General features: G+C 34.5%; 1 protein-coding gene across 1 annotated transcript; it reads left to right on the forward strand.

Annotated features, from left to right (window-relative positions):
- The first annotated feature begins 978 nt into the window (after positions 1-978).
- On the forward strand, positions 979-12,349 carry LOC125674205 (myoblast determination protein 1 homolog). Its single transcript, XM_048911304.2, has 3 exons — positions 979-2,384; positions 9,290-9,365; positions 11,398-12,349. Exons 1-3 carry the CDS (start codon positions 1,551-1,553, stop codon positions 11,556-11,558), a joined length of 1,071 nt encoding a protein of 356 aa, XP_048767261.1. The 5' UTR covers positions 979-1,550; the 3' UTR covers positions 11,559-12,349.
- The last annotated feature ends 5,228 nt before the right edge of the window (positions 12,350-17,577 follow it).

Raw genomic sequence — 17,577 nt, forward strand, 5'->3', positions numbered from 1 at the left:
ACTTACGTATGGGTCCTTTTTTCTGACATGCTTCTCGTCGATTTTCAAGACATAGCAATTTAAACTTACATAATGGAGGGATTGTTTTTATTTGGGAGTTTCATAATTATGTCTCCTTTACCATGTACTGGGAGAGGATCATCATCAGTTTCTCGAAAAACTTCAAAGAAAAACTACTCACTCTGAGACAATTTTCAATCCCAGTGCTCCTACGTTTCTGCGTTGCCTTTGATTTGTACTTGAAACGTTGATTATGGGAAGGTACTATGGTTTAGTGTTATATAAACCTCCTACGTTATGCTAGTAGCGATCTTCCCACCGGCGAAAATGCATTCATGTTTTCAGAAGTGGACACTCGAGGGGCAATCAGTTGAAGGGAATATGCACGTGCATTGACGTTTACTTAGCGCTCTGAAGAGAAAACACACTAAAAACAAAGATTTCAGTAGACACTTACTTTGTAAGTTTCGTACTTCACAATGTACTCTTTTCATATAATATTCTTATTATGTTTTCAAAAAATATATCGTAAAGAATATCTTTTGTTTTCAACGAGCAAAAAGGATATCCTTTGCACTTTTTTCTTTAAATACTATAGAGAATCGGAAGTAATACACGGGGTTTTAAGTGCCAATGAATGTAGGTCTCCTTAAAAAAACCTTTTGTAAATGGAAAATTGAAAGCCCACTTGAATCACTTAATATTTTTATTCAGTAAGTCTTACTACGAGAGGGATCGTCTCCCCTTAATATCACAATCACTGCACATATGTTTTTACTTTCATTTCACATTTGACCTTTTAAGTGACCTTTTCCTCTATCGTTGAAAAGGCGTAAAAGGGGGAGGTTTGAACGCGGAAACAAAATTCATCAATTCACTGCAACGGCGATGATTGGCTGAAAGCTAATTATATGTAGTACTTTTGACGTGATACATAATCCAAAAACTTCAAAAGTTTCCCACGTAACGAGGCTCGTTATAAATATTACAATTTCTTGTTATCCCTGCCATTATTTTTTTAAAAACGCTACCAAGACATTGCGCTCGCTCCGGTCTCTGAGGCGAATTTGCTTCTAGCTGTGCGGATGGTGGAGCTTGGCAGTTAATTAATTTGAAAATATTTTCCACGTGTGAAATTTATTTTCTTATCGAGTTTCGAAATTTTTGAACACGACTTGATGACATATGAAAAGTTACTAAAAGTGAAATGGTTTTCGTTAATGGCCTCTGGAATCATTTTAGCATTAAATGCTAACCGTTGCCTGCAAAAAGTTTTTGCAAGTAAAAATTACAACTGGCAATTAGAAGTTTTCAAAGCAACAATTCTGAAACCGAAAACTTTTCACGAGGCAGTAATTTAGGAGGAATCCGGAGAGTTGTGTTAAAAAGTCCCTTGATTGATTTGAAAACCAAGGGGATACTCTTTGTTGATTTATTAGAGTTTTAATACTCTTCGTGCGAATTTACTTCAGTTTTACAACAAATTTTTCATCATAAACATATTAAATTGAAAAGACAGACGATAGCCCAGCACGTGCTCTTTTATCAAGATGATGATGATGGCGGATTATCGGAGTTGCCGTTATGAACCAAGCCACCAGAACTACGCTGGACATCCATTGGTAGCAGGCGAAATGCCAGAGGGGCGTCATTTGACGGATTTATCTTATACCAATTCATCGGGGAACCCCGATTACTATTCTTCCACCAACGTAACATTTCACCGCCATTTCGAACGTCCCTACAGCTCCGAAATGTATCCTTACCAATCAACCAATATTCCCTCTAGGACATTTTTCACTCCTCTGCAGCCTTCGTCAGGTGAACTGGGTGTAAAATCCGAGTTTTGTTCTCCGACGAAAGATCAACGTCCATATTCTGAAATGAAGGATGCCAAAACTGAACACGAGATTGAGCGTGAAGCTAAGCTGATAAAAGGTGAATCGTTTGAAAACTGTATTGAAAAGCATACTTCCGAGTGTGATTCCCCGGGTAAGGAAGATTCTCTGGATAGGGATAGCCTTGGATCCGACGACGGGGATGACCATGTCCCCCATGTCTTAGCGCCGGGATTTCACGGACCAAACCGGCGGTGTCTTCTCTGGGCTTGTAAGGCCTGTAAAAGAAAAACAGTCACCATTGATCGACGAAAAGCAGCGACAATGAGGGAGAGACGAAGGCTTCGGAAAGTGAATGAAGCGTTTGAAACATTGAAACGGCGGACTTGTCCGAATCCGAATCAAAGACTACCGAAAGTAGAAATATTACGCAACGCTATAGAATATATCGAAAGTCTAGAAGAATTGTTGCACGGCAATAGAATTCCCCGGAATGATGACCACGTTAATGATACAGGTTCTACCAGCGGTAGCTCGGATTACATGGTGAGTCTTTCAATTTATTAAATTAATCAGTCTTATTCTATAATAGACTCAAATTAATTTTTTTCTAAAATTTGTATATCTTAATATAAAAAATGATCATGACAAATAGATAAATTAGTGGGGGGAAATCATCCTGAATATTAGTGTTTATTCCCAATTTCTTTCTAGTTTATTTTTTGTGTGTAAATATTGACAAAGGAATCAAATTTTCTTCACAGATTTTAGAGAAAGGGAATGGGGTATATATCAGGAAGTTTGATAGTTGCAGAATAATTATCGATAAATGTCAAACAAATCTCAAACGGACTGTTAAGTTTCGTAGCGTTAAAATTGGGAGCTCGGAGGAAGAACTTAGATAATATTTTGTTCTTTAGCAAGATAATCTATTCTGGAGTGCGATAAGACCTGATGAATATCATATCCCCCGTGAACCCTGATAAAAAAGAGTAACGAGTGTACACATTCCGTGGATTAGTTTATTGTGTGATGGCATATATTGTTTTCGGGAAAATAAACAGATTTTAAATCTTCCCATTTTGTGGTTTAATTTTTTCCTTTAAATTCTTCTTTCGTAAATACATGCACGTCCGTTACATTAAAAAAATACACCATGCATTTTTTTTTAATTGATGGTATAAGCAGAAACACAACATATGCAATAATTATAAAAACTGATATGTTGTCTTTAGTCAGTTCCGATTCAATTATATTGTCGAGAAAAAATAATGTTTTAAATCATATTGATTTTCAAATTCTATTTCTAAATTGAATAATGCAATTACAATTTAGTGAGATAGTTGTTGCATACGTACTTCCTATTATAGAAAAATAGTTTAGATACATGTACTATCTACAACATAATGTTTACAATTTTTTTTTTAGTCTAAGACATGAAATATACGTGAATGCTAAAATAATCTTTCAAAAGTCAAATATCTCCTTTCGAATTTGACATCTTAAAATCATCATTATTCTCTCGGAAGAAAAAAACGATATGTTTTTGATAACAAAATGAAGACTATAATTTGTTATTTCAGCAATAACTCTATCGCTAAACAGGCGAATAATTGGAAACAATATATGCACCCCATGCCGAAACAAAAATAAGGCATCTTCCTCTCCAGCTTAAATATTTATGAAATGCACCGAATTTGATGAAGTAAGTAAATAAACATGCTTGCTAGGATAAAAAGAAAACTAGCTATTAATCAATGACGGGTAAAATTAGGAGTCCATTAATTAAGCGTCAGTGATGGACGAATCATAAAAATGGTCCTGCCCTTGGAGGGGGGTTGTCACGTGGTCGTCTTGAAATCGGCTCGAGTTCGTCTCCGTTTCTACTGCCGAGTAACATCGTGAAAATAGTTGTTTTAAATTAGCTTGATTTATGTTGTATATAACTAACATCTTCCAGTTTTGACACTTGTTAGCGTTTACGAACAAAAACGAAAATCTGTTCGGCATCAAATCGTGACAAAACGTTAGCGCCATCACGCATGCGGCTTGATTAATGAACTCTTTTTTTTATGATTCACATCAAAAGATTTTTAGAATGCTTGATATTAAACGTTTTCAAATCTTCTACATATGGAATATACATAAATTGATAATTCATATATCTCTAGTAGATTCTACAATTGTACATGTACATACTCTTACATGCTACATATAAACATGTACATCTATATATACCCCCATTTCTGTCTGTCTCTTGCGTGGCCTTCTCGTTTTTCTAACCACATGGTCAATCCAAGTGTTGAAAAAATAAAGAATGTAACAACATCACTTGTACTCACATGTGTGTGGCATTAATTATATAGAATTATTATTATTACACGTAAAATAGTGCTATCATTTGATCTCGTGTTTTCGTTACAAATTGTGTAAACCAGCAAGTCCAAGACTTACAAACCCTGTCAATTTCAAGCTACTTATCAGAGACGACCCGAAGCCAGAATCGCGTCTGTCAACACGACCCCTGATTAGGGAAAATTAGACACAGTCGATTTTTAATGACCACAATTGCCACTAATCAAATCCCGCGGGGAAATCGCAGCGTCGGCTTCGAATTCCTCGATCTCGTTCTCTACTCGGGGGTGTTTCGGTTTGACATCATCAGTCAGTGTCGAACTGCACCAATCTTATTTTTCAGAAATGACAAATCAAATCATAGGATTTGTATGTCATTTCGAGATAGGTAAAACGAGAGACATTCGTCGAAGATCGACATAAAGTTAAAAAGCAAGAACTAAGCATTAAATGCAGGGCGATGATGGTAGAATTTAGATGTATACCAGCATGTTCATCAGGTATCGTTGGATGAATACAAGTTAATTGCATATGTATATATCATTAAGATATATCAAGTATTATTGTGATAGAAAATCACATACTAAATAAAACAAACAAAAATTAAGAAAAACAACAACAAACAAAAAATGAATAAATAAAAAAACCAACATGAATATATTTAAAAACGAAGAAAAAAGCATATAGGTAATTCACCTGCTAGGATATGCACAGTCTTTTCATATAAAATGTAGTGTAATGCTTTATGCGGTGAGTATTATCTTTTTAAAATTCAGAGGATTAAATCTGTCTCCAATTCATAATTAGATTCATACTCCCCATCATATATGCCCTACATCAAACAAAACATTCTATCAGGTCAAAGCTTTCATCTAATTAATAAACCCCCTATCACTGGGCGATTTAGATAGCACTTCATTGAGATTTAAGACCGGCGGTTCGATGAATTCTAGATAATTTTCCTCATTAAATCAGTCTCCATTTCTTCATCAATGTCGCTTCTCCGAAGATAAATATAGTTAGCATAGTGTCAAGATCTGTGCCAAAAGTTTTGAAACGGAATCACCGAGAAAGCTAATTCAATGTTCACTAACGACAACGTTTTTAGTACGACTCACAGAAATATTTGACCACAAACATGTTTAAATGGGATAATGTGATAGGATACAGCATTCATTCATTCATTTACCATAGCTGATGAAAATTACCACTGCTCCCTGTGGATTGATTAAATTTACGAACAGGAAAAAACGGCCATGACGGTCCCAAAAACTCGCAAACCTAGGAACATATATCGAAAAACCATATGCGACCGACGTTAACGATTCCGAAATCTGATAAATCTTTGCTTCTTTAAGATTGTAATCAGTGCTTCTTTGAGATAACTACGGAGATCCCATAAAGATAGATATTTTTATTTCATGTTATAAGTAAGGTTTTCTCATATGGTTTATTCTTAGAGTCCTTAATGAAACGGAAGTGGTCTTTTGTTCAGAATACTAAAATAACGCACGCGCAAATATTACATGTACATGTACATGTAGCATGGAAGAATCTGTTAAAAACTATTATCAATTTATATTGTGCCTTTGCATACGTGCCATTTGGTTTATAATGGGGAAAATAATTAAGGAACTCACGGTTGTCAATTGCGTGCGTAACTTTATTTCTATGAAAATGTATCAGAAATATTAGCATGTTGTGTTATTATTAGAGGTCTAAATTACAACTCAAGGAAGTATGGAACATAACTACTATCCCTATGAACAAAAATATACAGTTCCGTCCATTTAAGGAAGGCGTATGACAATATACTTATGGACATTTTCTACCGGTTCGATTAAGATGTTATGGCGCCTTTCCTGGTCAAGTTGACCACGATATGGAAAAGTGAGTGAGTTGAGAAATTTCATGATGGACTATTTCTGAAATATGCAACTTTCTGTATCGCAGATAAAGTCGTAATTTGATAACAATAAATTAGAATATTATCATCATGTTTGACTGTTACAAGCTGGTCATTGTGGGCCCGAACATATATCATCCTTTTTCTTCTTTGAGCGAGAAGACCATACGGATGCATATAAATTCTTTATTTGTATAAAACACTAGAGAATTAATTCAGAACGCGTATACATGTGTACTGCACGCGTATATTCGGGAGGTGTATTCGATGAATTAATCTCATAGAATTATCCATAACACCAATGCAACCGACAATTAAAAACCTATAGGGCATATACAATACACTTCTACTTGTTCAGGCGCACCACATTCAACACCAAAATCAAAATAAATTAGCATGAAATTACATAGAAATGTTCATACATGCAACTGATAATTAAAAACTCGTCTGTATGCATTCATCAAATCCATAGTAACTATTTAAGTGTCCTTATACTCAATATACTTTTGCACTTAAAATTTGGTGCGTTTTAATTTTTAAAAGATGCAGTTGCCAAAATAATAGTGATGAGAAAAATGCTTGCAGTTCTAAATCATATTAGAGCGTGATGAAGCTCTGGCGTATGCGCATTACGTGTAGTAAATCGAAACGTCACATCTACCCTGAATATGGCGTATTCTGTTTGATTTGCTAACACTTCCGCTTCCATACACCTACTTCCGTTTCAGGGTACTACGTGTAATGTCTAATACTGGTTAGTGTCATACTTCCCTTCACATCCATTGTTCCACAGATTGAACTTTGTAACGGCGGAGTGCTTCCTGTAGTAACTATTGCAGTGTAATACTTTCTTGTTTGTGACCATCGTGTTACTACGGGGTATTGCGATACCAATATCAATAATTTGCATATATATATATATATATATATATATATATATATATATATACATGTATATATGCAAGCGGCAGATTTTTCTGGACTAGTGTCAGTCTCCGTGCATCTACGTCCATGCGTCTTCAAACTCCACGGATGTGTAGATTTACATCAGCTATCAAAATTTTAATGCTATGAAATAAAGTTCTTTTTAGAAAGTAAAAGGTTTTTCTAAACATTGCATGCAAGAATAATAGAAAAAAACCCAAGTCCTATCAAGTATTGAAGAAATTGCCAATGTTAATCAAGATTTAACCGTCCTTTCTATAAACGTTGCAATCACTCTGTTTACAACATCTGATTAATTTTGACATTTAGTGACATGTATGTTTAAAAAAGTCGTTGCTTAACCTTGATTGAATCCTTGATACATAATTAGACACGTTCTTAAAATCAAACAAAAACGATGAATAAATAAAAAAAAATTGAAAAAATATTAAAAAGAAGTAGAAATGTACATGTATCTCAGATTTATTGATATGAGAGGTTTGTGGTTATTATCAGCTCATACAAGCAGATCACGTGCATTTTGAAACATTGCTTTTTTAAAATATCAATAGTTACACCTTATTTCAACAAAATAAATTACACATGTAGATGTAGAATCGTAATTTTAAATTTGAATGCCAAATTTTATTTTCTTGAAGAAAAAAGTCACAGATATGCAAACCGAAAAATTGTGACATGCCTTCGATCAGGCATGCGTACTACTTGTCTATGTCGTTCAGTCTATTACCATGAAAATGATAGATTTTGGCCGATATGGTGCTGCAGCAATCGGCGCGGTAAGCGTGAGGATCACAAGAGAAAATTCGGTCAATCTTAGGCTTCTACATAGAATAACTTTGCTGTGAAATGATTATTATGTAACTGATTTAGAAAAGACAAGGAATTCATGGTAAACGTTGCTTTCTTTTTCCTGTTGGGGTTAAGGTCGACCATATATAGGACTCCAGCTTTTAATGTTTGCACTATCTATTCTAAAACTTCACGGAAGTTTAGCATCTACACTAGAACGATTGAAGCATGTATTTTATGATGCACCAATTTCAGATTGAACTCATTAAACAATTCATCGATTGGGTCCTTCATCAAAAAGTGTACACCTGTCGATTTGATGTAACACACCATTGGAATAAATACCGAATTCAATGATATAAGTGTTCAATCCGTACATATATAGTTTATCTGCGTCTATTATCACAAGCACAATTGGATATTTTGCCTTATACGGGCTATGTTCTTTGGAACAGTGCGGCACATGAGCTCGAGTTGAATTAGAATTTGAAATTGGCATCCCAAAACCCCCACTCTACATGCTTCATCGGAAATCCTCAAGTGCTGCTTACTTAAACTGAAATTGCAAACCAAGGAGACGCACTGAATAGAATCTTCAAATTGCCCTTTCAACTATTATTTGCGGTACAAATGACAATATGGTTATAAGTGCTTTGGAAAATCCACCATTGTTTAACAAACTGTATTATAGATATGACAATAAAATACATTTGATTTAAAAACAAAAACACGTAAACACAAGTGTATATATATATATATATATATATATATATATATATATATATATATAAGTAAACAATTAAATAAAATATGACAACACGTTGAAATTTTTTTTTTAACGTTTTACAACGTGTTGTCATATTTTATTTCATTGTTTACCTACTGATTACCGGACACTGAGACAATTTTTCACATTTGGATATATATATATATATATATATATATATATATATATATATAATATATATAACACAACTGGATTCCACAAACACCAGATACCGAAAAGTGTCCCCAAAGTGGATACAAGGTCAAAAACAAAAATGATAGAGAGCACTAAAATTCAATAACACTCGACATCCAGAGTGGCGGATATTGTTCGTGTCGTTGGTCATCTTAGTGCTTTGTCCTCAATGTAATCCCTGGTCAAATGTATAAATTAAATTGAATTGTTTAATTTGCGAAAGAAACTTTAGATATATGAACATGAATCCTAATCAACATTTGTTGTCATTTTATATCCCATAATGATACAACCTTGCTTTACCTGAAGGTGAATTCCACAAAAATATATTTTTCTAAAAATGCATGAAAACGGATTTGGTTGAACATTCGCGAAAATAAACAGGAGGGAAATATATATTCCCCTGTTTCTAAGTTGACACGGTGCTGGTAATATCATGGTCTTTTTTTAATTCTGTATACTACTGAGACATTGAACAGTACCCTTTCTTTACAGACTGTGAATAGCCCGCAGTACTATGACAAACTTCACCACATAGGGGACGTACATAACGGTTACAGCCATGGAAATGGTACGTATGTTTACTTCACTACCCAAGCTTATTTCTACCTACGCTTATAGGTCTACGTAACTTAATAGTTCTACGTATCAACTTTATAGTTCTACCTATCAACTTTATAGTTCTACCTATCAACTTTATAGTTCTACCTATCAACTTTATAGTTCTGCCTATCAACTTAATAGTTCTACGTGAGTTAATAGCATTACCTAAGTTAATACCGTAGTTCTACTTACGTTAATAGTATTGTCTAAGCTAAATAGTTTTACCTAAGTTTCATATTAATAATATTACCTAAGTTAATAGTTCTATCTAAGTTAATAGCATTACCTTTACTAACTAGTTCTACCTAAATTAATAGTATTGCCTAAGCTAAATAGGGCTGCTTTATCCATTGTTACAGTTCTACTATCGCGCTACATCTAATATGTCGGTGTGAGGAGCCCCGAGGCATATCATCTCATGTACTTTCAAAATCAGAATGACATCTCTGAAATATATTTCTGATATAATATTATACATATTTTCCAAGTATATCCTATTATATTCCAGTTCTATTCTAAAATTAATGTTCTGTTCTATTATATGCCCCTCATTGCTATTCATTAGCGAGGTTACCACCTTCTCGTTTGAAGTCGCATTTCAAACCAATGGCATTTTACATAACTCTTTTTAACGGCCTCTGAAGACAAATTGTGCCTTAATTTCGGCGTGCTAGGAACCGGCGGTTAATCTGTTTTGTTCCGAAGAAATATCATGCACTAGGTTGCGCTTTGTCAGAAATGGCCTACACACAGCCATTATTAGATGGAGGCTTTTGATTAATATCGTAGTCTAGCTGACAGACTTAGTTATAAATCATTTTATACCGATATATTTTCTTTCTTTTCTGACCTTCAATCTGTATTGTTGGTATAGAAGGCTTCACCATCCTAAATGCCCAGTTGTGATAATAAAACAGTCGGACTTGGGACGTGGCGCGTTTTGTGTGATAGCAACTCGGTATAATATCTATCTAGTACATATGTATGCGGCATTCATTCTCTTCCCGAAATGCTATGTATAACTTCGGCATCATATTTTTTTTTTAAATATATATATATGAAAGATACTAAATTGGTTAAAGAATTCTTGACTATTCTGATATAGTTATATCTAAATGATGTAACCAGACAACGATTTATCTGTAATTTTGAGACATTTTTAAGGACCAAAATGCTTTAAATGTTTCAGCTGTTCATCTGAAATTTTGGTAACACTGAGATAAAATATGGATACACCAATCATGTAAACTTAGGCGGGGGGGGGGGGGGGGGGGGGGGGGGGGGGGGGGGGGGGGGGGGGGCATTTCAAGCAAATTATTGCTCGAGGACATTCTCAAATTTTTACTCTCTCCGTTTTATTTACATATATGAATTGAGTGTAAAGAAATTAAATTTTCCTTATATATTGAACTGTGAAAGAACAAATACCATTTCAATAGAGGTGAAGGTCAATGACCTTGCACATTTTTAAATATAGTTTAGCACTCCTTTGCTTTGTTGCCGAGCCGGAAAATGTCCATTTACAGACAAAAATACTACATGTGCTAAAATAATCATGTTTGATAAAACCAATCTAAAATACTCATACCCAATCGATAAACTCATTACATTATTATTATTTTTTTGAAAATGAAAAGCGATTTTAAATGTCCTCTCTGCACAAATATGAGAGAGAGAGAGAGAGAGAGAGAGAGAGAGAGAGAGAGAGAGAGAGAGTGTGTGTGTGTGTGTGTGTGTGTGTGTGTGTGTGTGTGTGTAAAAAAATTCGGAAAAAAGAAGTTCTGTACAAAATTCAAAATGTATTCTTCTTAATAAAATTTCGGAAATATTTTTGCGTAGATTCTACCTTAAACATTTCAACGCTGTATAATGTAGTTTGTTTGTACTATGAAAGGTGAAGATAACGAACAGTGATCAATCTCATAACTCCTATAAGCAATACAAAATAAATCATCGCTTTAGGATTTGACCACACTGACAATGATATCCTTATTTCACAGGTTATGACCATCACCATCAATTATCTGCGCAGACGCAGCAGCAACCACTTAACGGAAGTGTTTCCAGTCTAGACTGTCTTTCTTTGATTGTGGAGAGCATCAGTCCTAAGACTTCCGCCGGATTGATGACTGGAATATCTCCTCCAGAGCGTCCTCTGTAAATTTCGAGAGAGACCAATGGCTATCGTGTCTAGCATTATAACTTGTTGTGCCTTGGGTGGTGTGTTACAGCGTCACTCACGACATATATTTGTGACAATGAATACGATGCTATACATGCAGGTCTAGATGCAGCCTTGTTGCCTCTTCTCGATTCGGTGCATTACGTGGCAGCTGTAAAAGACTTTTGAAAACTAGGGTTGTCATGATATGCTCTATACCATGTACGTTGCTTTCAAGACAAAGCAGTTGAAGACAATTCCTTCGAATTTGTTTGTGGTTTTTATTTTACAAACTCGACAACATGCATACATGTGAATTGATGCTAGCTGATTATCGCCAAATCCATTTACAAAGAAGGAAGAAGCATCAGCTAATTTCTCTAGAGTTAACAGTTGATGTCCGCAGATGAGTTACGTAAGAGGAAGGGGAAGAATTAATTCAATATATATTTTCCTAATCGAAATCACATTGCCCTTAGCGCATTCTTCGAAATATGTTTTAAAAAATTTAATGATCCTAAATTTGTAACCGTGAACTTTGTGTGCGAGAGTTTACCTACTTCAGTTGTGTATGAACTGTCCTTTCCTCTTATTTTAGTTAATGTGAAGTGTTACGTTTCATAATGATAACAATTGATATTATATTAGGCAGCATGGCAATCAGAAAGCATTATGACGGGACGGTATGCATACAATATACAGATGTAATATATGTATATAGATATTTTGATAACTGATCAATTTATCAAGTATTGTATTTTTACGATATGAAATAAATAGTACAAAATAAATGGATATATTTTGTTTATCTTAACAACGTGACATTGAGTATTAGATTAAAAGGTAACTTAAAGCATTGTGACATTAAAAGCCAAATCGAGTACCGAACACGTGAAGAGTCCTCCATGAGCAGCACGTGTAAACCCTTAATTAAAACGAATCACAAAGAGAATGTACGAAACAAAAGCAAAGAAATAAAATCAGTTAACACATATACATCTGAGTCGTCTACATTTTGATTAGGTACCCAGGTATGACCTTTGTTTTTGGTATCAAGACTCAGGATACTGGATGATCACGTGGTGACCACTGTAATGTCAATGGGAGCCAGATTTCAAGATTCACTTTCATCCTGGAAATCGAAAAAGCACAGCTCGCATGAGTTGGATAGCATCATATCTGATCTCATCACGTGGTATGTTCAGTTTATCACATGTTTAGATTGACATTTCCAATGCTTTTGCCTTAGATATTTTTACAAGTTGTAATGATGATCATTTTCGCATGAAGGCGCTGTCGTTTAAAAAAACAAAAACAATGTGCGTATGAATCTTGATAAATATAGTGCGTCTATTTAAACGACTGGGAATTTCGACAGAAATAAAGTAGAATGTGAATATAACAAATACATTTCAGTTTTGAAAATACATCGAGGTATGAACTGCACTACGCCGACACACTTTTCATGATGCACTAACGTATGCTGGCGTATTATCAAGACTGAAACTCATGTCTTAAATATCTATTGTTATGCTTTTTACCCATTTTCAATTCTTCTCCAGTAAGTTTTACACTTCATAACATTAACTCAATTTACCTATAATAAATGACAAAGGATCAGGTACATTTTAAAACAGAATTTGCATCCTTTATTTCGATGAAAATATGTTTTAGAATATCCTATTCATTACAGTTCATAATAGAGTTGGTTGTAGATTTGTAAGGCGCTATGCGGCGTAGGAATACACAGTTTAATATCATCATGAAAACTGAGCATTAGTATTATACAGAAGTAGCCATGGTGATACATGTCGGTGCGTTATTCGTAATGAGTATATACGGATTTTCCATTCCTCCTATTGTGGAGAGTAAATCGTACCATTGCACACACTTGTATATACTGCATACAATGCAATACAGAATAAGGCCACTTGACCTTCACTATATAAATATGTATTGTCTGCTAAAATACATTTAATGAGTTCCGATCATTCAAGCGGTCTTTAATATCTCAAGATTTTAACCTCTAAAAATGTTTATAAAGTAAGGAGATAAAAAGTCATTTTTCATCATGTCTTTCCGCTGATTCAACACCCCGTGTCAGAAAGTGTTACAAGAAAAGAAAAAAATCCAAGAATCACTATCCATGCTTTCCTTTTTTGTTTGGTGTTTTTTCTTTAAAAGAAATGTCTGAATAATTTCCTTTTCATCGATGCTCGAACGGCTGATCAAGATACTCACCGTTACGTAAATCGCATTGATAAAAACTGCGTTTTTATCACAGGAGTGAAATAAATGATCAATGTGTTATGGCAAAGTAAAATTTTGAAAGAAAAAAGTTCTTATCAAATTAAAATAATTTGAGTTGGTAAAAACAATATTTGTTAATACAGTGTATTAAATATCTGTCAGCTGTTGTCCATGACGTAGCTTTGAGGTAAAAAGGACATTGTTTTAAAATCAATACAGGCTGGGGGAAAAACTGTTTAATTGTAAAAATAATGAAAAAAGCTCAGGCCTCTCAGATCCATTAGAAAAAGTTCAGTTTAACAAATCTTAACATTTGAATTGCATTTAAATTGCTCAATAATTTGAAAATTTCGACATAGGTGCACTTTAAAGACTCCTATGTACCACGGCTACCTGCTATCCGGAGTATTTTGTAATAGAAAATGATGCATAATATATATATATATATATATATATATATATTTATATATATATATATATATATATGAATAAAATATCAATACAGTGAATCGAAGATCCATGTGAAATTTATCTGCGCGAAATTCCACCTTTTCAGTTGAAAGAAATTTGTAGATAAGGGTGAACACTATGACTGATTCTCTTATCGATAAACAGAACTTGAAATGAATGGATCGCGGATTTGATTTATTGAGTTGACATTGAAATTCAGATTCTGAATCATTTATTCGTGCGATTGGTTATATAAATAATGACGTAATGATACACCTTCAAATAAAGTTTTGGTTGAAAATTAAGATACATTAGCTAACGAAAACAATAAACAAGACATAATTGTGGAGTAAGATGCTGCCTAACGTGGTCACATTCAATCGTGGTTCATCTGACTTCATCATTGATGAGTGACCCTGACCTTTATACATGTAAGTCAAGTGGCAATGACCTTGAGTTTTCGGCTCACCAGGTATGGTAATGACGAATCTAACTCATATAGTCTAAAAGACTATATGAGTCTAAAAGTGAAGGATGCGTAGAGAGACTAACCTCTGGACATTAAACGCATTGTCTTGAACTCTACTAAGCAGCAACCCTTGCCTAGTTATACCTGTAGAACAAGCCAATTTTCAATGACACATTCGTGCGTACAATGGCAAAAGGGTCTTTATTGTATAGCTTGATATGTACACTGTTTTCAGTTGTATAGCTTAAACATCTAGACCCAGTTTTGGACTACAGTGTATGAGCAATGTCACACGGCTTTTTATTTTATTTTTGTTGTTCCTTAGCTGACGAATATGACCATTGCAGTCTTATGTTCTATTCCCAGTATATTTGGTAAAATACAAACAACGTAATATTGTATGTATATTTGTTTCCACTTTAGTGTATAATGTGGTGTCAATCTAACCTGTTCATTAGTGTGTTACATTGTGAAAGGAACATTTATCTCAAGATATACACATTCACTGGAATATAAAACCGATGAAATAATTTAAAAAAAAAACCAATTTGATTGAAATATTTTTCTTTCAAATAAAGCTTAATAACACCAAATAAAAGCAGATATCAACGAAAGTACATATAACGATTACTTAAGCAATGAATTAATATTTTTTGAAAGATGTAGTCTAAAAACTGCAACGGTGTGTGAGTACAAATTGAATAACGCGCATTATGAAAATTTGATTGCACACGCCGTTGAAGTTATGAGACTACATCTTTCAAAAAATAATAATTCATTGCATATATTTACATTTTTAAAACCTTTTCAATGTGTACATTTGGTATCACTATCTATATTTCAAATCCCCCGCCTAGTTCTTTGGATAAGTAGCTATTAACGTAACAGCTAAATGTAAAGTCATAACGTAAAAGAAAAAGAGTGTGCGATGTTGAACAAATCTAAGAGTCCAATTCTTGAATTGATTTTTACTGAAATGTCATCAACATCAAATTATTAAGAATTTGTAAAATCTGAACTTTAAACAGTTCATATCTTTTCCAATATACATGTATCTGACTGCAAACAGCGCAGGTATAATCACTGTAGGTGCCAGTCGGCCATGTTGTCACTTTGAGAAATTGAAAGGACAATTGCTGAATGAAAAATTGTTGAAATCCCCGCATTTGGATAAATTTCTTGTGTTTGTCTGGTGATATTAACCACATTAGAGGTAATATCAACTTCTCCAGGCATCGAATGAGGTGCACTCATGTTGTCTGAAACGGGGATGGGCAACGAAGCTTTGTTTTCAATCTGCATACGTGCGACTGAGTACAAGAACGAGTAATTTTGTCTATGATAATAATAGAAGGGATCTCTACCATATCACCCCTAAAAAGGGATAATGACAATTTTATTAGAGGGTGGTATAATATAGAACCCTACTAATATTGTAACAGACAAAATTACCGGTTCCTGTGGCCCGATATGCAGACGACACGCTCGACAGTGTTCATACACATAATATATTTGAGTGATTCGGTCTTTTCAGTTATAAGCAAATATTAAAACTCTCTAATGCATCTTATTGAAGGATTAAAGAAACAATGTTAATATATATTCAAGGACGAGTAGATATGTTTTATTACACATTACAAATGCTGTGTTATTGTAGTGAAATACGGCTTCTGTCTATATTTTGGTGACGTATACTTGTTGTATGGTACCGTATGTGTTGTCAATATGAAATATATGAAGAGACGGGTTCTAAGATTTTGTTTTAACAATATCTGTATCCATTTATTCATTCATTTTATTCGCTCAAACCACAATGGAAGTGGTGCATGTACATGAGGTACAATACAGAAATTTCATGTATTGATACAAGTAACGTCAGAAGAATGTATATAAGTATGCAAATAAACAACGTTGTAGTGAAATATATATGTACAAAACTATCTAGTGTGTGAATATAAAAATTAGGGATCAATGTGAAAATTTAGAATTTTCTCTGACTTAACCACCAATGTGACACTGATTTTACCATTGTGAGATAGCCATGTGCCGCCTTTACCATTGAGAGATAGCCATGTGCCACCTTTACCATTGTGAGATAGCCTTGTGCCGCCTTTACCATTGTGAGATAGCCATGTGCCGCCTTCACCATTGTGAGATAGCCTTGTGCCGCCTTTACCATTGTGAGATAGCCTTGTGCCGCCTTTACCATTGTGAGATAGCCTTGTGCCGCCTTTACCATTGTGAGATAGCCATGATATATGGTCCCCATGTCTTACACTGATATGATGTCATTTATTATGTATTAAATTCCAAAGAGGACTTTTGATAATCAGAGCCCCTGAGTTAATGTCCTAAACTGTGCATAAAATGTGAGAAAAATAATATAAGCTTATGTGGAATAGTAAAGTTCCAACTCGGGGACAAGATCCACGGTCTAGGATTCGATCGACAACGCCTCGTCATCTTGTCCCTTCAGGGGAATTTTATTTCCTCACACTCGTTATAACGAATGATTCTACTACAGCGAATGATTCTAATGATTTTTATTTAAACAAGTGTCCTCTAATAAATCATAAAAGAACAACCTCGCATTGGGTCAAATGTTGTCTGACGTGTTTCATACCGATTGTTAAGCCGTTCTTGGCACACTGATTTTGACTGCGGATAACTCCGTTTACCTGATCAAGATATAGGGTTCACGACGGGTGTGACCGGTCAACAAGGGATGCTTACTCCTCCTAGGCACCTGATCCCATATCTGGTGTGTCCAGGGGTCCGTGTTTGCCCAACTATCTATTTTGTATTGCTTATAGGAGTTATGAGATTGATCACTCTTCGTTATCTTCACCT

This window comes from Ostrea edulis, chromosome 3, assembly GCF_947568905.1.
Source record: "Ostrea edulis chromosome 3, xbOstEdul1.1, whole genome shotgun sequence".
Lineage (NCBI taxonomy): Eukaryota > Metazoa > Mollusca > Bivalvia > Ostreida > Ostreidae > Ostrea > Ostrea edulis.

What these genes read in the sequence shown, in the direction of transcription:
- LOC125674205 (XM_048911304.2), top strand. Translation starts at nt 1,551, where the DNA reads ATGATGATGATGGCGGATTATCGGAGTTGCCGTTATGAACCAAGCCAC. An exon ending in GCGGTAGCTCGGATTACATG is followed by an intron (nt 2,385 to 9,289) that starts GTGAGTCTTTCA and finishes CTTTCTTTACAG; the next exon opens with ACTGTGAATAGCCCGCAGTA. An exon ending in CGGTTACAGCCATGGAAATG is followed by an intron (nt 9,366 to 11,397) that starts GTACGTATGTTT and finishes CTTATTTCACAG; the next exon opens with GTTATGACCATCACCATCAA.